General features: G+C 43.1%; 1 protein-coding gene across 5 annotated transcripts in view; it reads left to right on the forward strand.

Annotated features, from left to right (window-relative positions):
- abcc4 (ATP-binding cassette, sub-family C (CFTR/MRP), member 4) overlaps positions 1 to 22155 on the forward strand; it is a 289814-nt gene that overhangs the window by 16397 nt on the left and 251262 nt on the right. For 4 of the 5 annotated variants that reach the window (XM_060919115.1, XM_060919116.1, XM_060919117.1 and 1 more), the window contains exon 3: positions 15992 to 16112. The exons of the other annotated variant lie outside the window; for it this stretch is intronic. In XM_060919115.1, coding sequence (XP_060775098.1) covers positions 15992 to 16112 — 121 coding nt within the window. The remainder of the gene's footprint in view (positions 1 to 15991; positions 16113 to 22155) is intronic. 5 annotated transcript variants of the gene reach the window in all.

The raw sequence follows: 22155 nt of genomic DNA on the forward strand, positions 1-22155 counted from the left end.
TATAGAGGGATTTCACTGACGTCACCTGAAACCAGAAGTAAACAGACCCTGCGCCATAGTGGTAGACCAGCAAACTCGTGATTGGGGGAAATAACGGCAGCGGTATGTGAACCCACGAGAATAAAGTGCAGTGGCAAACGACTTAAACAAATCTGAGCTGTTTTATTTATGATTTATTGGCCCAACAGTAGACTTGAAAGAAACCTGTGTGAGACTTGGCAAAAAACTGTGGATATAATGGATAAGTCTGTGCATGATCTGTGGACACTTTGAGGTAAGCAAACGCAAGAAGTTCAGATTTAAAACATGCTAAATTGGCCCCAAGTTGATAACTGTATGAGGAGCAAGCCTCCCAGACTTCTACAATATAATAATAATAATAATAATAATAATAATAATTTAGGATGGTTTGGGGCTTGGTCTCCCTCCTATTATATAAATAAAGCATAGTTGTTGTGTAGGCATATATCATAAATACATATGCATAATTTGGGTAAATTAACCTAAATTATGGGTACCTTAATAGTAACAAAAAGTGTTAATTTTTCAACTGAAAAGATATATTATTAAAAGATAAATATCAACAAGATTACCTTGGCCATAACTATGTGTAGGTTATTCTTAACAGCTGTAATATCACGAACCAAGCCACTAACAACATAATTGTAAGCCTGTAGCCCTTTGTAGGCTTTCAAGTCATCAGCAGTGTAGGCACTGGGTGTAAACAACAAATAGTTTACAATGTCTGGGTAGCAAACAGATGGCAGAATTGGTGTCAGGTCCTCCTTATGTTTCCATTCTCCCTTGCCGTGAGTCTTGTCTTATATGGGTCAAACCCATCAATCACAGCCAGTTTCTCCACATACCGTGCCCTTTCTGCAGCTGGTAATGTACTCACATAACCAGAATTATCAGCCATCGTGTCACTTTACTCTCGCTCGTACTTTGTTTTATATTGTGAGTGCATGTACTTGGTCTTCTAGTATGGCGCCTAACAAAATCTCGCGGCGCGGTGATGTCATGCGGTAGCCCTCTATAGGGCACTGTATAGTGGAGACACCATTTTGTAGTGTTGTCCATGCTGAAAGAAATCAAATTAAAAGTCTCAAATTTGATTTAATAAAAGACAGCAGCAAAGAAGAAAGTATTCAGCCTTGATTTAAAAAGAACTGAAAGCTGCAGGTACTTCCATATCTTGGCAGGCTGAGTGGTATGCTGGGGCACCTCTTGCCAGCAGACCAGGATATCCAGAGGGAACTTGTGTGGTTCAGTGTTGACCTGACCATCCCCAGCTTCAAGGAGGGAGAGAGCATCGTGGAGTGGTGGGGTCATGTCTGCGACAAACCAGACAAGTGCCCCTCCCTGGGTGCACTGGTTAAGTGTTGCCTCTCCATCTTTCATGGACCTAGAGTTGAGTCCTCATTTAGTCTGATGAATGATGTAATTGATCAAAGGAGTGGCAACATGAATGTGGAAACATTTAATGCAATACAGACGGTCAAGTACATGCTGATGTCCAGGGGGAAGACAGCTATGCAGCTCTTTAGAAGGGAGGACGTGAAGTTTGGGGAAGTGGACAGAACATTGTTCAAGAACATTAACTCTGCAGCAGCCACATACAAACACCAGCAGAGGGTGAACAAGGAGGAAAAGCAGCAGCAGCAGAGCAAGTATGGCTCTCAAGCAACTTGCAGTGCTCAGCAGGCCAAGAAACCGACTGCTGAAGGAGAGAAGCGGGCAAGGCTGAAACATGTGGCAACTCGGCGAAAGCGGGCCATGGAGACACTGGTGGTCCAGGCAAATAAAAGGAAAAAATGATCACTATTCCTTGTGTGTTCCACTTTCTTCGTTCTATTATTCGCATTTTTTTCCAGGGCATAATTTCACTATAACTACATGTATTTGTACTGTATGTCCTTGTGCAAATGTCAATACAGTATACTTAGTAAGGAGGTTATAATATTTATTCTGGGGGAGGACCCCCCAAAGAAAATAAAACAACACCAGAGGCCACGTCACCACTCGCGCACCCTTCTCAACTTTTTCACCCCTGACCCGTTTTCATGCCTGTAACTTAAATATGATCCAGAGAAAATACTAGTCTCCCCTTTTTAGTGCTTTTCCCTCCTCCATCTTTTATCAATTGCAAGTGGAGGTGAAAAAGTTTTACTTTAAGGATTAGAGGGAAGTAAGTAATCAAACTGGATTAAGTAGTCCACAACACCTGGCTACTAGTAAAACAATTTGTTAGAGAAGGCACCTCTTCCTCCAGACTTTATGTTTAACCTAAATTTCTGTCCTGAAGCTGATGTGCTAATGTTTACTGGCATTGTAATCATAGATGCGCAAAATAGGAACATTGTGTCCATGCTTTGTATACACTAGCTGTTTGCAAAAAGAGCTGTTTACAAAAAATATTTGTGCTGAATCTTTTTATGAGGCAAGTAGACTTTTCCATAACATAATTTGATTATCTGGTGTCTTCAGTGTTTATTATTATTATTATTTGAATCTGGGGCGGCACGGTGGTGTAGTGATTAGCGCTGTCGCCTCACAGCAAGAAGGTCCGGGTTCGAGCCCCGTGGCTGGCAAGGGCCTTTCTGTGTGGAGTTTGCATGTTCTCCCCGTGTCCGCGTGGGTTTCCTCCAGGTGCTCCGGTTTCCCCCACAGTCCAAAGACATGCAGGTTAGGTTAACTGGTGACTCTAAATTGACTGTAGGTGTGAGTGTGAATGGTTGTCTATGTGTCAGCCCTGTGATGACCTGGCGACTTGTCCAGGGTGTACCCTGCCTTTCGCCCGTAGTCAGCTGGGATAAGCTCCAGCTTGCCTGTGACCCTGTAGAAGGATAAAGCGGCTACAGATAATGAGATGAGATTATTTGAATCCCTGTGATCATTACAGCTAGCTATATGAGATGAGTTGTATATTGACCATAGTATAATGGGCAGTCAAAATTCAGGCAGTTTTGGTTTTATCATGTGTTGGACAGCAGACTCTGTGTTGTAAATTTTTTTTTTTTTTTTTTTTTTTAAACCCAGAAGGTCACTAGATGGGAATTTTTCACCAAGAGATCAACATTAGGGTTATGACTGTGAAAGTGTTTTCAAAATTTCTACTTTCCTGATGTTGCATTTGGTGAACTTTTACTCATGTATTACTTTTTTGAAGTTATTTTTTTGGGTCATGCAAAAACCTCCTGCACCCAACATCTCATTTTTGATAAATACATGTATATTAAATAAATCATGATTATAAAATAAATTAATTGAAAGATGTGTAAAGTACTTTTATATAACAATAAATTGCTTAACAATTGTTGTAATAATATAAAAGTACTTTACACATCTTTCAATGAATTTATTTTATAATCATTTATTTAATATACATGTATTTATCAAAAGTGAGGTGATGTTGGGTGCGGGAGGTTTTTGCATGACCCAATAAAAATAACTTCAAAAAAGTAATACATGAGTAAAAGTTCACCAAATGCAACATCAGGAAAGTAGGGAATTTTGAAAACACTTTCATAGTCATAACCCTAATCAACATATAATGTAGAGCACAAAACATTTTTAACAGGTTATTTTTTTCATAGCTGTAAATGCAGGGACGTGTTTGAGTTCCACCTGATTATAATGGGTCAGGAAGAGTGTGCTTTTAAAAACCTACATACCCCTAGTACATATCAAGCAATTACAATATCATGAAAGTTGTTTTTTTTCAGAATTTAATTCAAAAAGATAAACTTTCTGTGGCAGTTCATGTAAATGGGTGGAGCACAGAAGGACGGCAGGACAGAACTGAGTTCACAAAAACTCTCTTTATTCAGCTTTTCAGCTGCAAACACACACTCAGACACACGCGCGCACACACATCAGCTGTCTGGTTGTGGAGAGAGCCCCTCTGCTCTCACTCTCTCTCCTTAAGAAGGGCACGGTCACTGGGAAGACACACAAACACATCAATTAACAACAGGTGTAGTGATTCTGCCACTTAACTTCCCCGACTCCGCCCTCCTGTCACAGACCGATGCTAGACCACGCCCCCGCTGCCACATACCCCCACCGCCCGACTCAGGCCGGGCAGCCTGAGTGGAAAAGGCCATTTTTTTCACGGGATAATGGAGTCAAGGGGATCTGCCAATAACCCTTTGTTAAATCCAGTGTCGAGTAAAAACGAGCCATGCCTAGCCGATTGAGCAACTCATCAATACGAGGCATTGGGTACGCATCGAATTTAGACACTGCGTTTACATTTCTATAGTCCACACAGAACCGGACTGACCCGTCGGCCTTGGGTACCAAGACCACCGGGCTGCTCCAGTCACTGTGGGACTCCTCGACGATTCCCATTTCGAGCATAGCCTCGAGTTCTTCCCGAACCACCTTTTTCTTGTGTTCGGGTAATCTGTAAGGGTGGCTACGCACTACCACCCCCGGGGCGTCTCAATGTGGTGCTCTATGAGGTTAGTGCGGCCGGGCAGGGGTGAGAACACGTTCGAAGACTCGGTCTGCAACTGGGCAACCTCCGCGAGTTGGGTCGGGGAGAGGTGGTCTCCACAGGGGACCGGAGAAGGACGTGATGCTAATGTTCCTTTTTGAACCTCCGGCCCCAGCTCCGCCTTCTCCGGAACCACCGACACCAACACCACGGGGACCTCCTCATTCCAGAGTTTGAGTAGGTTGAGGTGGTAAATCTGTAGCGCCCCACCCCTGTCCGTTCGCTTCACCTCATAGTCGACATCCCCGACTTGCTGTGTGACCTTAAAGGGCCCTTGCCACTTGGCGACTAATTTAGAGCTCGATGTGGGCAACAGTACGAGTACTTTCTCTCCCGGTGCAAACTCTCTAAGGCGCGTACCCTTGTCGTACAGGCGGGTTTGCCGTTCTTGGGCCTGCCGCAAATTCTCCTGGGTTAGTTGTGTGAGTGTGTGGAGTTTTGCACGCAGGTCAATAACTTATTGAATTTCATTTTTGCTTGGTGAAGGTCCCTCCTCCCAATTTTCTCGCAGCATGTCTAAAATGCCACGCGGCTTACGCCCATATAATAATTCAAACGGGGAGAACCCCGTGGAGGCTTGGGGGACCTTTCGCACTGCAAAGAGCAAGGGTTCGAGCCATTTATCCTAGTTACGTGCGTCCTGACTTACAAATTTTCTTAATTGTTTTTAAGGGTGCTATTAAACCGTTCCACTAAGCCGTCCGTTTGTGGGTGATAAACGCTGGTGTGGATCGGCTTAATACCTAATAACCCATACAGTTCATTCAGTGTTCGTGACATAAACGAGGTGCCTTGATCAGTCAGTATCTCTTTCGGGATTCCAACTCGGGAGATGATGCGGAAGAGCGCCTCCGCAATACTGCGTGCTGAGATATTGCGAAGAGGCACTGCTTCCGGGTATCTCGTTGCATAGTCCACCAGAACTAATATAAAGCGGTACCCTCGTGTTGACCGATCTAATGGCCCGACGAGATCCATCCCAATTCTTTTGAACGGGGTCTCGATTAACGGTAGAGGGCGCAAAGGCGCTTTTGGAATGGCCGCTGGATTTACTAACTGGCATTCGCGGCATGCCATACACCACCTACGGACATCGCCGCAAATCCCCGGCCAGTAGAATCGGGTCATTATTCGGGCTAGTGTTTTATCCTGCCCTAAGTGTCCAGCCATGGGATTAAAGTGAGCCGCCTGGAATACCAATTCCCGGCGGCTCTTCGGAATTAAAAGCTGCGTGACTCGCTCTTTAGTTTGAGTGTCCTGCATCACTCGGTATAATCTATCCTTCATAATCGCGAAGTAGGGGAAGGACGGGGTGGCGTTCGGCGGGAGCGTTTGACCATCGATTACTCTCACTTGGTCAAAAGCATGCCGCAGAGTCTCGTCTCGCGATTGCTCTAACGGGAAATCCGCAAGGGATTCCCCAATAGAGAGAGGAGGAGCCGGCGGCTCCTCACTCTGGCGTGGAGATGATGTAGACGGCTCTGTGACAGCTGCTCCCGCCAAAGCGACACCGGGACCTCCCCCTGTCAAATGGCAGGACCCACTCTTGACTAAGTGTGTCATTAAACCCCGAAATCCCGGCCAATCAGTCCCCAAAATTAAAGAGTGGGTAAGGCGAGGATTAACCGCCGCCTTCACTATAAATTTTTCCCCTCTGAAAATAATGTGGACCGACACTAAAGGGTAGTTGTGAACATCCCCATGCACACACAACACCTTCACCAATTGTGCTCCCCCCAATGCCTCATCTTGCACCAGGTTTTGGTGGATTGAGGTCTGATTACAGCCCGAATCCACCAACGCCTCATATGTATCCCCTTGGATACTCACCGGTATGCGATACGCTCCGGCCCGATCGAGGGCGGCTCCTGGCGCGTTGGGGATCCGAACCACCGCGCCCACCTCCATTATCGAGCACTGCTGTTGGAGGTGGCCCGGTTCCCCGCAGTGCCAGCAAACTGGCCCGGGCTTCCTCTCTGCACTAGTGCTCTGGGGCTCACCTGAGGGGGGGGGGGAGAGACAGACACAGAAGGAAGACACGGAAGGGCACCGCGGGTGCGGCGGGCCGGCTGAGGTGGCGCCGGCCCCTGTCTCCGCGGTGGGGGAATGGGGCGAGGAGAAGACACAGGAGGAGGAGAGAGAGAAGAGAAGAGGTCGTCTGCTGTCCTGCCGTCGGGACAGCCGCCAGATGATCCTCCGCCAACTCGATTGCCTGATCCAGCGACGCCGGGCGGTGGCACTGGACCCACTCTGCGGTTCCCGCTGGTAGACGCGCGACGAACTGTTCCAGTACCACCTGGTCGATGAGGCTGTCGGCCCTCAACCACTGCCAGCAGGCGTCCCGGAGTTGCTGGCCAAACGCGAACGGCCGGCCGACTTCCTCCAAGCGCAGAGCGCGGAAACGCTGATGTTGCTCCGGGGTGCGTCCCACCCGCTGGAGGACGGCCCGGCGAAGGTCCGCGTAGGCCAGCCGGCGGTCGGCGGGGAGCTGTAGTGCGGCCAGCTGCGCCTCTCTCGTTAGCAGGGGGAGGAGGTGCGCCACGCGCTGTTCCACCGGCCACCCCGAGGTCTCTGCTACCTGCTCAAAGAGCGTGAAGAATGCCTCGGGGTCGTTCTGCGAGCCCATCTTCGTGAGGGTGAGGGGGGGAAGGGCCCGCGGCGGTGGAGTTGGTGGACCCCGCCGACGCGAGGAGGTGCCGGAACGCCTGACGATCTTCCTGTTGCGCCAGCACCAGGGCCTCGAACCGTTGTTCTTGCTCCTTTCGGAGGGCGAGCAGCCCCTGGTGCTGGCTCTGTTGGGCCGTGGCGAGGGCGTGGATCAGGTCGGCGAAGGTGGAGGACTCCATGGGGCTGTTGTCTTCTGTGCTCATTCCCGGGTTTCAGCACCACTGTGGCAGTTCGTGTAAATGGGTGGAGCACAGAAGGACGGCAGGACAGAACTGAGTTCACAAAAACTCTCTTTATTCAGCTTTTCAGCTGCAAACACACACTCAGACACGCGCGCACACACATCAGCTGTCTGGTTGTGGAGAGAGCCCCTCTGCTCTCACTCTCTCTCCTTAAGAAGGGCGCGGTCACTGAGAAGACACAAACACATCAATTAACAACAGGTGTAGTGATTCTGCCACTTAACTTCCCCGACTCCACCCTCCTGTCACAGACTGATGCTAGACCACGCCCCCGCTGCCACACTTTCATATATAGATCCCTTCATAGCTGATGTCTTCAAATTGTCCTTGCACTTGGGCAACAGGAGTGGTGGTGTTCCTCAGCCATTCTGACTGACACAGATGAGGTAGCAAGCGTTTAAAATCTGTTTCCAGTATGAAAATGTCTGGTTGTTGCATACATGGTTGTCAGAATTGATATTCCACCGGTGGACTCAAGTTTTACAGGATCGCAACCGTTTCAGAGCAACCAGCGGCATCTGTGGCTGCAAGCAATTAAATGTGTTGACTAGAGTGAGGACACAATCAAAAATGCTCACGTCTGCAGTACCCACTTTATATCAGGTAAGGTTATCCAAATTAGAGGGGCATAAGATTTTTGATATTGTAAGGAGAGTAATAGCCGAAGTTAAACTTGAAAGGACTAACACAGAAGCATAATTCATGTTTGCATAACTATATCGTAGAGCTCTGAACTATATTAGCTACAAGTTCACAACACCAAATAATAGGCTGTTTACCATGCCATACAGGCCATATAAAACTTTATTGATCCCTTTGGGAGGGTTCCCTCAGGGAGATTAAGATTCCAGCAGCATCATTACAGATAAACAGAGAAAAGAAATACAGAAAAACTTCTAGATAAATTAAAATAAAGTATTTACATATACAAATATAAAAGAATAAGATATGGGGGGGAAGGGGGGAGAAGTGGGGTTAGGGTGTGTGTGTGTGTGGGGGGGGAAGCAGGAAAGATATTGCACTTTATATTGCACATTGTCCTGTATTGCTTGTTGCTAGGCTAGGCTACTGCTCCTTCCCGTCCTCTCTCCTCCTGTTACCCCCCCAGAGAGGAGTTGTACAGTCTGATGGCGCGAGGGACAAAGGAGTTTTTGAGTCTGTTCGTCCTGCACTTGGGAAGGAGCATTCTGCCACTGAACAGGCTCCTCTGGTTGCTAATGACGGTGTGCAGAGGGTGACTGGCATCGTCCATGATGTTCAATAGTTTGTCCATGGACCTCCTCTCTGCCACTGTCACCGTACATTCATACGTGTATATTCAGCCACTTGCTAACGTCTTCAACCCACTCATTAATAGCACATGGATCTGAAAGTCGGTCACCATTTGTCAGTCAACTTGGTGAGGTAACATTTGCAATCTTTTGTTGTTAATCCCCTTGCATAGCTTGACAAGCTGTTGATCTCTGCCATACTTCTGTTGCCAAAATGCATGCGCGTATGTACAACGTCATCATTGTGTACAAACTGTGAACAGGTCTATTCTATATTCATTACATGTAAAGTGAAATATTTCAAGCCAAAGTAAAAACACATTTATTTTATTTTGATGGTTATGGCTTCTAGCTCATGAAAATCAGAAATCCAGTGCATTTCTTTAAGCTCAGTAAATAAATATATTTTACAATACAGAAATGTCCAACTTCTGAAAAGTATGCTCATTTATACACTCAACACTTGGTTGGGGCTCCTTTACCTCAAATTACTGCATCAATGAGGTTTGGCATGGAAGCGATCAGCCAGTGGCACTGCTGAGATTGCATTGATGATGGTCTTCAACTCGTCTGTATTTTTGGGTTGGGTATTTCTCATCTTCGTGTTGACAGTACCTCGTAGATTCGTGATGGGGTTCAGGTCAGGTCGGTTGGCTGGCCAATCAAGCACAGTAATATTGTGGTCAGCAAACCATTTGGGAGTAGTTTAGGCACTGTGGGCAGATACCAAGTCCTGCTGGAAAAAGGAAATTGGTATCTCCATAAAGCTTGTCAGCACATGGAAGCATGAAGTGCTCTAAAAGCTCCTGGTAGATGGCTGTATTGACTTTGAACTTGATAAAACACAGTGGACCAACACCAGCAGATGACATAGCACCCCAAATCATCACAGACTGTGGAAACTTCACACTGGGCTTCAAACGCCTTGGATTCTGTGCCTCTCCACTCTTCCTCCGATTTCTAGGACGATGATTTCCAAATGAAATGCAAAATTTACTTTCATCTGAAAAGAGGACTTTGGATCACTTAGGACCTTAGCCCAGGTAAGCTGCTTCTGACTGTCTGGTTCAAGAGTGGGTTGATATGGGAGTCACGTGGGATCGCGAAGCAAGATGGACGTGTGAGGGAGCTGCTCCGTCAAACCCCCAAAATAAATTGATTTTATGATACGATAGACTCCAGAATTTCGGGGAAAATATTGCGTCAGAGGCAGGAGTACCACTACGAGTTTAGTAGGGGATAAGTTGGTGAAGTTATATTAGGCCATTATGAGTGCAACGTCAAACACGCATTGCTAAGCAAGGGGCTAGTCATGCTAGCACACAGAGCTCCGCCAAAAACTCTGGTCCCGGGTCAGCGTTACCTTCAGAAATGGCCAAGGCACCACCTGGATTTACCGAACTGCAAGCAGCACTTCAGAAAGCAATGGAGATGTCTCGATTCAGTGGTACTCTAACAACCCTACAAGCAGATGTGACAAGTGTCAAGAATAATCAAGGTAAAATGAAGACAGATGTGGAATCCATTGTCCAGCGATTGGGCGAGGCTGAGGGTCGGATCTCGGAATTGGAAGACGAGAGAGACAAATGGAAGAAGATGGCTAAAACGAGTGCCAAAGAGTGCTCTGAGCTATGTGAGATGGTGAATGATATGGCCAACAGGGAAAGACGTCTTAATGTGCGAATCTTCGGGTTGAAAGAAAAGAAAGGAAGTCAGATAAAGCTGCGTGAACGTGTGAGGAACTTTTTTACTGATGCTTTGGGAGTGAATGTGGCCAAGTCGGAGCTTCAAATGGTGCATCGAGTGCTTTCTGAAACATCTGAGCCGAATAAGCCACCGCGCCCGGTTATTGTTTGCTTTCAGAGTTTTCTGGAGAAGGAACGTGTCATGACGGCGGTGAAAACAAAGGCTCACGTAGGTGAAGGGGTACATTGGGACGATTCCAACATTTCTGTCTTTCCTGACATGACCAAGGACGTGTCGGCCAAAAGAAAGCAGTTTACTGAAGTAAGGAGGAAATTACACGAGATGACTATTCGTTTCACACTGGTGTTCCCTGCAACCCTTCGTTTTACATGGAAAGGGGAAAAAGTGAGCTTCACAGACCCACGTGAAGCACTGGAGCTGTTGAGTGACGCATGAGCGCTGGTAACTGTGGACGACGCTGAACAGGGCTAGGAGATGCGGTGGCAAATGTCGCTTGTTTTCTTCTGGAGGCAGACTGCGCAGAGCCAAAGTTTGAGGATTACAATATATTTCTGTTTTTGTCCTGGGCTAATGAGCCTTGGATTTTAATTGGTGTTCATTCCTTGGACTTGGGCAGGCGCATAGGTTTGCTAAACCAGATGACTGTGAGTAGCCTATTTGATAGACCCACAGAGGTCTAAAGTGGTCCTTAGTTTTTCATTTGATTATATGTTCATGTAAACAGCTATAGCCTAATGGCAGCGTGGTTTTGTAATAGCTGTCGAGAAATGTTGAGACTAATTTGGAGTTGTAGTAAGAAATGTTGGCGTGTTAATTATTGCTAACAAGTATTAAGAAAGGGGGTTTGGTGGAGTCTGGAGGTATCTGGCTGTTGCGCCTTACGGACCATGTATGGGTGGGGTTATTTCTTTTTTGCAAAAAGAAGTATTGGGAGATGTGGGTGGGGGGTGTTAGGGTTGCTGTGTGTGGGTTTTTTTTTTTTTGTTTTTTTTTTTTTTGGTGTGTTCTGTTTATTGTAGTCTGCACAGCTGGGATTGTGGGTGGGCGTTCCCCTCTATGAGCACACCTTCAAATGTTCAGTGTATTATTACCAAATGGCTAAAATGATGAAAATTATAACATGGAATATAAATGGTTCCCAGAATCCTATAAAAAGAAAAGTGGTTAAGCTATCTGAAGTCTCACCAAGCAGATATTGCTTTAATTCAAGAGACTCATATGGAGGGTAAAGAAGCAGAGAAGCTCAAACGTGATTGGGTAGGACAGGTATTTCACAGTTCGTACAGTAGTAAGAAGAATGGGGTGGCAATATTGGTGCACAAAAAAATTAAACTTAGTAATGCTCAATCAGAAGCAAGATGAGGAGGGTAGGATGATTTGTATTCATGCTGCCATTGATGGAGTGAAGATGAATATTTGTAATCCGTATGCTCCAAACAAAGATGATGGCGACTTTTTTCATATGGCTAATAAGAGTGTTGGGGAACTTGAAGAGGCTCGGATAGTGATGGCTGGTGACTTTAATCAAGTACAAGATGCCTATATAGATCGAACTACATATCTCAAATCTGTGCCAAGAGATAGGTTAGCCATACAACTGATGATGAAAGACCATGGCCTGATTAGATATCTGGAGGGTGGTCAGTCCTAGAGAAAAAGAATATACTTTTTTCTCCCACATGCATAAATCATACTCAAGGATAGACTATTTCTTGGTTTCAAGAAAAATGACTGAGGTTGTAGCTGAGTGCAAGATTGGAGCAATAGCTTTGTCTGATCATGCTCCAGTAGAGTTGATATTGGAGCTGAAGTCAAGTAAGCCAAGTGGAGGTCGGTGGAGACTAAATGCGTCATTTCTTCAGGATCCCACACTTAAGGCATTTATGGACACCCACCTTAAGAGCTTTTTTGAGCAAAATGTAGATTCAACGGAGAAGATCTCAAGTGTATGGGAAGCTTCAAAAGCGTTTATGAGGGGCCATTTCATCTCAGTCAAGTTATTTAAAAAGAATGTCTTATTTGAAGATTAAGGAATTAGAATCCCAGATCAAAAGTAAGGAAACCATGTTGTCACAATCTTATAGTGAACATCGATTTAAATAAATATGTAACTTGAAATTTCAGCTAAATGAGATTTATAATAAGAAGGCAGAATATGCCCTTTTCAGATTAAAGACCAGTTTCTATGAGAGTGGTGAGAAGGCAAGTAAATTGTTGGCCTCACAAGTGAAGAGGAAGGATGCTAGCCTCTTAATACCAGCCATTATTAATGATAGAGGGGAGGTGCTGACAGAGAATGCAGAAATTAATGGGATATTTAAGAATTTCTGTGAAGATTTATACAGATCAGAAATCCCTGTTGATAAGGATAGGTATACAGATTTTTTTTTTTCAAATATAGAGATCCCTGTTGTGTCGCCAACACAAGTGCACATGATGGATGCCCCTATAGACGAATTGGAGGTTAGAGCTGCCATTCTGTCAATGAAATCTGGAAAGTCACCGGGTCTTGATGGTTTTACGGCTGAATACTACAAGGTCAATATTGACACATTGGCTCCCATTTTAACAATGGTTTTCACAGAAGCATTAGAGGAAGGAAAACTCCCTCCCACCTTTAATGACACAGTAATAACTGTTCTACTGAAGAAAGATAAGGACCCATATGCACCAAGTAGCTATAGGCCAATTAGCTTGGAGAACGTGGATTGTAAAATTCTGTCTAAGGTATTGGCAATGAGACTGGAGAAAGTCTTACCAACAATCATTAATGGAGATCAGGTTGGTTTTGTTAAGGGTAGATCTTCTGCAGATAACCTTAGGCGCATATTACATCTTATGTGGATAAATCATGATGAGAATATTCCTGTGGCTGCTTTTTCTCTGGATGCTATGAAGGCGTTTGATAGAGTAGAGTGGGGGTATTTAATACACACACTGCAGGCCTTTGGTTTTGGGAAGGGATTTATCAAATGGGTTAAGGTTTTGTATTCAGCACCACGGGCAGCTGTTCTAACGAATGGCATCATGTCCCCTTTCTTTAATTTAGGAAGAGGCACAAGGCAGGGGGACCCATTATCCCCACTATTATTTACCTTATTTGTGGAACCGTTGGCAATCGCTATAAGAGCTGATCCAAAAGTTAAGGGAGTGTTGTCAGGGGGGCAAATGCATAAGATGTTTCTATATGCTGATGACATCTTACTGATGTTGTCAGATCCAGCCTCCTCTATTCCAGGGGTTATGGATATTATTGAGAATTTCTCAAGAATTTCAGGCTATAAAATCAATTGGCAAAAATCTGAAGTAATGCCAGTGTCCAGTAGTTGCTCAAAGGCAGATATTGGGGCATTTGCATTCACTTGGATACCATCAGGAATGAAATATCTGGGCATAAGGTTGACCATGGATTTCCAAACACTGGTACAAATTAATGTGAATCCAATTCTTAAGAATATTAAGACCAGCTTTGATAGGTGGAAAGTATTACATTTATCTTTGTGGGGTAAAATAAATACAGTTAAAATGATGGTCTCTTCAAAGGTCAACTATGTTTCCATGATGATTCCTCTGACTATTCCTGATTCATTGATAAGGTAATATAATATGGTTAAAGAGTATTTGTGGGAGGGAAAGAAGCCTAGGATTAGTTTAAATAAATTATTTACTACTAGGAGAAAGGGTGGACTGGCTTTGCCAAATGTGGAGCTGTATAGTATCTCCTTTGAAGTGTTCAGACTGTGTGAGCACTGGACACAGAATGACTGACTTAAAATTGGGATGGTTAGAAATTGAGAGGTCTCTGACCTTTCCATTTAGATACATAGATGCTTTCTCAAAAACTACTAGATGCCCAAAAAGTCAATCCCATATTTCAACATTCCAGGTATGTCTGGACAAAAGTCCATAAATTGCTTGGAGTGAGTCCTTACAAACAGGCTTACTCATCTATATGGGACAATCCTGCAATTAAAATAGGGAAGAGACCAGTGTTTTGGAAGACATGGCACGATAAGGGTATTACCACTATTGCTGATCTTTTTGAGGAGGGAGTGTTTTTCATTTCAAGGGCTCAAAGACAAATAAATATAATGTAAATGACAAGGGGGATTTTTGGAAATATCTTCAGTTACGAAGTTCTGTATTGTCTATGGGTTATAATACAGGACAGGCTGAGAATGTCCTGCAAAGTTTATTTAAGTTTCCAAGGTTTGGGCAGTCATCTTCTGTTTTTTATAACATGGCTGCTAATGCTCTGTATGGTAAAAATGAAAATTTGAGGTTAATATGGCAAAAAGATTTAGGTCTTGAGTTGGAACAAAGTGTTTGGGATAATATTATGCAAACATGAGTTGGTCAGTGAGAGATGTTAAGACAAGATTTGTACATTACAAAATAATTCATAAATACTACTGGACGCCTGTTAAGCTTAAGCGACTTGATCAAATCAATAGCGATGAATGTTGGAAATGTAAGAATTCTAGGGGTACTTTTCCACACCTCATGTGGGACTGTCCACTTGTCTCTCCCTTTTGGACTCAAGTGATTGGTTGGAGCAGCCCTTGCCGGGTTCACCTCGACTCTGCTTACTCGGTGATCGAACGGTGCTAACAGCTGATCTTACAAAGGCACAGTTTGGATTAATTCTTGCAGGCTTCCTTACTACAGCCAAAGTTATTTTAAGGAAATGGAAAAGTACAAGTTCACCTTGCTATAAGGACTGGATCGAGCTCATGACAAGTACAGCCTCTTACGAACTAATGCTTGCCAAAGTGAAAGACTCTGTGTCAAAGTTTTCTGCTGTGTGGGATAGTTTCCTTACATACATTAAAGGGGAGGATCAGTGAGAAATGAGGTGCAATACTAACTGACCTAAGGTACTGTGCATTATGATGTGTGCTGGGGGAGGGGAAGAAGGGGGGATCTGCTGTGCGGCTATGTTGTGTTTGGGTGTTGTAATTGTCCTTATGCATATGTTTGAAAAAATAAAAAATGTGAATTACAAAAAAAGAGTGGGCTGATATTAGGAATGTAACAGTTGTAGGCCCTTTCCTGAAGATTTCTGTTCGTGGTGGTTCTTGTTGCACTGCCACCAGCCTCAGTCCACTCCTTGTGAACCTCTCCCAAGTGCTTGAATCGAATTTTCTTGACAGTTCTCTCAAAGCTGCAGTCATCCCTGTTGCTTGTGCATCTTTTCCAGACAGTCTTTTCAATAATGACCTGTGGCTTACCCTCCTTGTGGAAGGTGTCAGTGATCGTCTTTTGGACAACTGTCAAGTCAGCAATCTTCCCCATGATTGTGGTTGCATGCACTGAACTAGACTGAGAGATCCATGATATTTATATTGTTTTTACTCAAACTCAAAGTGAAATACTTTTTTTATTTTGAGTTGTTTTTTTTTCAACTGTAGGCCATAATTATCGAAATTAAAATAGAAAAATGCTCTAAATACTTGTTTTTGTAATGAGTCTAGAATATATTAAATTTTCACTTTCTTAAATATCTGATGGAAAATATTGATCTTTTTCAAAATATTTTAATTGTTTGAGATGCACTAGTATTTTAATGTAAAAATGCATAATAATATCTGAATCTCTTTCAGCTATTGGGATCATGAAGTGGAGATGGCAACTAAAGAACTCAGAACTCCTAAACTTACCAAAGCCATTATCAAGTGTTATTGGAAGTCATATACCATCTTGGGCATATTTGCCCTTATTGAGGTACACACAGCATTCTTTCTAAACTTAAAGCATAATTTTGGGGCACAGTTGCCTTTAGTGTTTGAGCCACAAACTGCTCTAATGCAGTTTTTAAACAGACAGTCAAGTCCATAAATATTTGTTCATTAATGGTTCTTGTTTTAGCTGCCTACCACGGTACATTGGAATTAAAATTAAATGATGAATATTTGCTCAAAATTTGAATGAGCTAGATAATGCTCATTAAGACTTAAATAAGCACTTAGAAAGGATATGCAGAAAAATGACACATTACGTATGTATTGCACCCAAGTTTACACATGGTGTGAATTAAATTGTTAGATTTTTTTTTTTTAAACACAGTTGTGTAGCTTTAACACAACCTATGAATTTGTTCAACACTCAATATTTGTAGACTGATCTGCTCTACACAAACTCAGTGTCGGGTGTGGTTTTTTTAAAAATTTATTTTTTTGTGTGCGCAATGCTCTAACTATTTGCTTTAGCTGAACAGCAGCCAGTCTTTAGTCTGATGATGACACTGATTGCCTTTTAATTTTATTATATACTGTTGTACATATCATTTTTATATTATCACTTTACTGTGTGAATTGCTTAAAAAATCTGCAGCTCAGTGGTCACGGACTACCTCTGAACATCCTCCATTTCTGAGTTGCAAACACTGCTAACACCAGCCATTTAGAAGCTAATCAGTACGTACATACTACTCCCAGTATAATACATTAACCCTTTGTGGATAAGTTTGAAGACCCCTCCTTACAAACCCCTGGAAAATGGTCAGTAGCGTAGCCAGGATTTTTTTACATGGGGTGGCCAAAGGGGGGCCAAGGATATACAAGGGGTGGCCATGCTGTGACTAAATAAAAGGGGGGGTCCGGGGGTCCTCCCCCGGGAAATATTGAATTAGCTAGATTTGATTTCCTGTATTCTAATGTATCTGGTGCCTAACTCATGAACAAAACCCATGTGAGCCAAGAGGTCAGAAATTAATGTATTAATTTATGTAACAAAGCATCTGCAAAACAAAGAAACCTTCCAACTTGTTTACTCTAGTTAAGCATCAGGATTTTAACAATCACTACTAAAATGCAAAAGTAAAAACTAAAAGATCACCTGTCCCAGGCACCTGGGAAGTAGTAAGGATATTAGTCAGGCTTGAATAAAGAGTGCTTTGCTCAGGAAAAGGAAAATACTTAACTCATAAAACATATGTAAACACTTACAATATGTGATATTGTCTATTGTAAGTACTGTACAAACTAATGTGTTGAGTTACAAAATGTTTGTGTGCGCATGCGTGTGTGAGAGAAAGTGTTACACTGATGTAACATGACATAGATGAGGTGTAGTGCATTAGTGGTGTGAGAGAGAGGGGGAAAGTATGTGCACTGCATGTAGATATATAGATGAGCTGTAGTATATGAATTGTGTGTGTGAAGATGTTCCATGTAAATACAAAAATGAAGTGCATAAGTTGTGTGTGTGTATGAGAGTGTATGTTCAGAGTGCATGAGTGTTGTGTGTGTTATATGTGAATATAGAAATGTAGTGCACGAGTGGTGTGTCTGTTCAGAGTGCACGAGTGTTGTGTATACCAGTGAGTGTGTTACATGTAAATATAGAAATGTAGTGCGTCATGCGTGTGTGTGTGTCTCTCGAGAGTGCATGAGTTGTATCTTATAGTGAGTGAGAGAAAGACAGTGTGTGTTAAGAGAGTTAAGTATGTGTTCATATGAGTGAGAGTTTTAAGACAGTGCATGTGTTACATTTAAATATAAAAATTTAGTGTATGAGTTGTGTCTATGTTGAGTGTATGAATGTTACATGTAAATATAGAAATGTAGTGCACAAATTGTGTGTGTGTGAGTGAGTGAGATAGACAGTGTGTTAAGAGAGTGCATAAGTGTTGTGTATGAGTGAGTGTGTTACATGTAAATATAGAAATGTGGTGCATGAGAGGGGTAGGGGGAGAGTGTGTGTTGAGAGAATGCATGAGTGTTGTGTATGTACGAGTGTGACAATTATTAATCAATGTGTACTCCCACCAGTAACACACAACATCTCTATATTTTCATGTAACAGACAAACATTAACTTTAAAAGTTGTATTCTGCGGTTAGAGTGAGCAAAGTGATTCACAGACAGCTAACTTGCCGACGTAATTTTCTCTTTTGAGTCATAGAATCGAAAACCACCGACGTTTTGCTTTCTATCTATCTAGTATCTGTGTGCGCACAGCACAAATCCCACTGTAGCCAGATATCTATAAAGACGCATATTTATCTATACGGTTGCATTTACATGTAAACGAAGGTTTCAGTCACTGAAAACAGATACTTTCGAAAACCCTGGGCAGAGTGGAGATTTCTGGAAACTCAGGAGATTTCTGGAAACTCTGAATTGTCTGAGGACAGAATTGTAACTGTATGTCTACAAAGTGAGAACTTGGAGAGTATAAGAGATGAATAACTTGCATCCCAAATTAATCGCACGTTCAAGTAGTTCGTAGGTTGTGTTGTCGGACTAGAGCATGACTGATACCACCTGCTGCTTGAACACGCGAAATGTTTGTGCTACGGTAATATGCATCCCCGCAGAAACCAAATAGGCGGAACAAAAATCCAGCGGGTGGAACTAACATTTCGTGGGACATATCGGTTTTAGAAATTTTATTGTCCAGCCCTGGGGTGGCCAAGGCGGGGCCAAGGCATGCCCTGGGGTGGCCATGGCCCCCCTGGCCACCCCTTAGCTCCGCCCCTGAAATCGGTGGAATGAGAGTGCTCAGGTGAGGGATTTCAATTGATTTCAGAATTTTAACTAATGGGGTTATTCAAGTAGTGTTGTATTAAAGTTAGCTCTCTCCATCTTCAGCTTGAATAATGTTACCTTGCTACTTTGTTTTTAGCAACTATATTCGATGTTCTCTTGAAGCGGGTAAAGGCTGGTTTATGTTGTAGTTACAGTAGTAGTTAAGTGGTTTTGGTGAGCAAGTGTGTGTTTCATGCATGATGTCACCAGGTAATGCTAACTTCCAGTGACTTTGGCTGGAGTGTGTGAATCTTGGGATTTGTATAACGTTGAACCTGCCATTTTTGACTGGGAGAAGATTTGCCCTGGTGCAGGGGCTTAGCCAGGATTGGGAAGGTTGGGAGTGTTTTTATGAAAGTAGGGAGTGTAACTTGGTCGTGACGGGGGACAAATTTTGAAAATTTCATCTTTTTTTGGTGCAATCTGGTGACTTCTGGAGCTGCACTTGAGCCTTAAAAAGAAATGAAAGCATTAAGTGTGAATTATATTTTATTAAGCATTTAACACATTTTATTTACTAACTTAATAAAATGTTAACACAGTTTAAATTTGGTTTCTTATTCATTAACCAGAACTTTACAAATCACAGTAATTATCAATAAAATCTTCTACAAACTCCTGCAATAAAAGCTAAAACCTTAAATTATAATTTCTTGTGCACTTAAGACAAACAAAATACAAATTGCTGCAATCAAGTCCTATTACACAGAATACATCTTTACTATACAAAAGATAACAAATGAGATTCAACCAACTCTGAAGATTAATATTATGAAATGTATACAACTGAAAATAATAGATGCCTTTAACAAGCTTTGATTTTACAAAATGTATATAATGCAAATGTTAGGAATCCTTTTGATTCTGTTAAGTGCGATAAACAGGAGTTAAAAATAAGCGAAATTAAGTTACAAATGAAATTTTCCTGTAGTTACTAGTTGCTTGAAATGTAAATACTGTAAGCAATACAAAAAATTCAATAATGGTAGTTTATGAAAGTACTGTTTTTAAGAATTTAAGTCTTGGCAAAAGAGAAACCAACCGAAAGAGTGAAAGTGATTTATCATGCCGTTGCCATGTGAACAGTTTTTTTTTAATGAATGCGGAAGTGGGCTCTCACTGACCTGAGGAAGGTGACAAGTCATTTAAAAACTATAATAATATTTGGCAGTGGGCACATAGGAAAGTGTGAAGTATAAAGTTTATCATGCTTGTATAATAAACTCGCGAAGATGTTTATCTAAATGCATGACCTATTTGCTCTAAACCTGCTGAGCTTCGCCTGTGAAGCTCTCAAAACTTGTATTTTGCTTCCATTCAAGCCTTGTTTAAAAGTCTCTCCAATAAGAGTGCTACATTTCTGGCAGTAAATTTGATTTTCTCGATTTAACTTCCATATATATATGGAAAGCACGCGCCCTGGGAAACCGCTGACCATCGACAAAAATGTCCACAGAAATGCACAAAATTTCACAATTTTGGTTAGCACAGGTTAGTATAAAATTTATAAGCCATGTTTGGAGATTTATGGCCGCCTTTTATTTTTTTATTTATTTATTTTTAGAATTGGCTGTGTAAAGCACGGCTCGCTAGCTAAGCCTATGCCCTGGTGACAGCTGGCATAATTGTTTAGGTGAGTTTTACTTGAAACAGTTTCTTTTTTATATATATATGTGCAAATATGACATCTGCTGCTGCTGTTATTTTTAATACTAGTTAAGTTTGGTTTCTAACAACTGTTAGACCATATATTTTACTCTCTATCTCATCTCATTATCTCTAGCCGCTTTATCCTTCTACAGGGTCGCAGGCAAGCTGGAGCCTATCCCAGCTGACTACGGGCGAAAGGCGGGGTACACCCTGGACAAGTTGCCAGGTCATCACAGGGCTGACACAGACAACCATTCACACACATTCACACCTATGGTCAATTTAGAGTCACCAGTTAACCTAACCTGCATGTCTTTGGACTGTGGGGGAAACCGGAGCACCCGGAGGAAACCCACGCGGACACGGGGAGAACATGCAAACTCCACACAGAAAGGCCCTCGCCGGCCCCGGGGCTCGAACCCAGGACCTTCTTGCTGTGAGGCGACAGCGCTAACCACTACACCACCGTGCCGCCCCCTCTCTAACTTTAGACAGATTTATTAACTTTAATGTCAAAATGGGGGCGGCGCGGTGGTGTAGTAGTTAGCACTGTCTCCTCACAGCAAGGAGATCCTGGGTTTGAGCCCAGTGGCCGCCAAGGGCCTTTCTGTGTGGAGTTTGCATGTTCTCCCTGTGTCTGCGTGGGTTTCCTCTGAGTGCTCTGGTTTCCCCCACAGTCCAAAGACCTCCAGGTTAGGCTAATTGGTGGCTCTAAATTGACTGTAGGTGTGAGTGTGAATGGCTGGTTGTCTCTGTGTTAGCCCTGCAATGACCTGGCGACTTGTCCAGGTGTACCCTGCCTCTCGCCCATAGTCAGCTGGGATAGGCTCCAGCTTGCCTGCGACCCTGTACAGGATAAGCGGCTACAGAGGATGGATGGATGTCAAAATGGCACAGACAGTTCTGTTACTGTGGGCACATTTGCCCATTTTTCTCCATCAGACAGAGGATTACAAATATTCTGAAATGATTAAGAGGTTTTTAACCATTTTTGAGGCTGCAGTTCATAAATACCTTTGAGGTGACAATTCGCACCAGGTTTTCATCCCATCTCCCTAGAAAATCATGTTTCATGAATTTGCCAAGATCAGCAGGAGCAAGTACCTGATGTTGATGAACCAATACTCTATTTTTTTTTAATGGTCTTATGTGGGTTATCTATTCACTTCTTCTGAATCACTGGAGCTTTCACTCTGATACATCTCCATTAGTGTGGGTTTTTCTTCTCCATTTCAGTTTGCTTTTTCAGCTCTAGGAGTCAACTATGGTCTGACTTCATCTCCGAGTAAGATGGTGCGCTGGGTGGCACATGAGGGGTATTCAGAGCAGCGGGGTGACAGCCCAGAGGGGTAGCAGAAGCATTTTCTCAGATCATGCATGGGCATCCTTCATGTGATTGAGCCAATGGAGCAGGGAATTGATCCAAGCAAAGGGTGAATGGGTGTCCCAGCAGGCAGTACTGGAGGGTGAAGACTGCCCACTTGATGGCTAAGCACTCTCAATAGTGCTATATTTAGTTTCTTGCATGGAGAGCTTGCAGCTTATGTAGAGCACTGGGTGCTTCTCCCCATCCACCATCTGGAGCA

The sequence above is a fragment of the Neoarius graeffei genome, chromosome 4 (genome assembly GCF_027579695.1).
Source record: "Neoarius graeffei isolate fNeoGra1 chromosome 4, fNeoGra1.pri, whole genome shotgun sequence".
Lineage (NCBI taxonomy): Eukaryota > Metazoa > Chordata > Actinopteri > Siluriformes > Ariidae > Neoarius > Neoarius graeffei.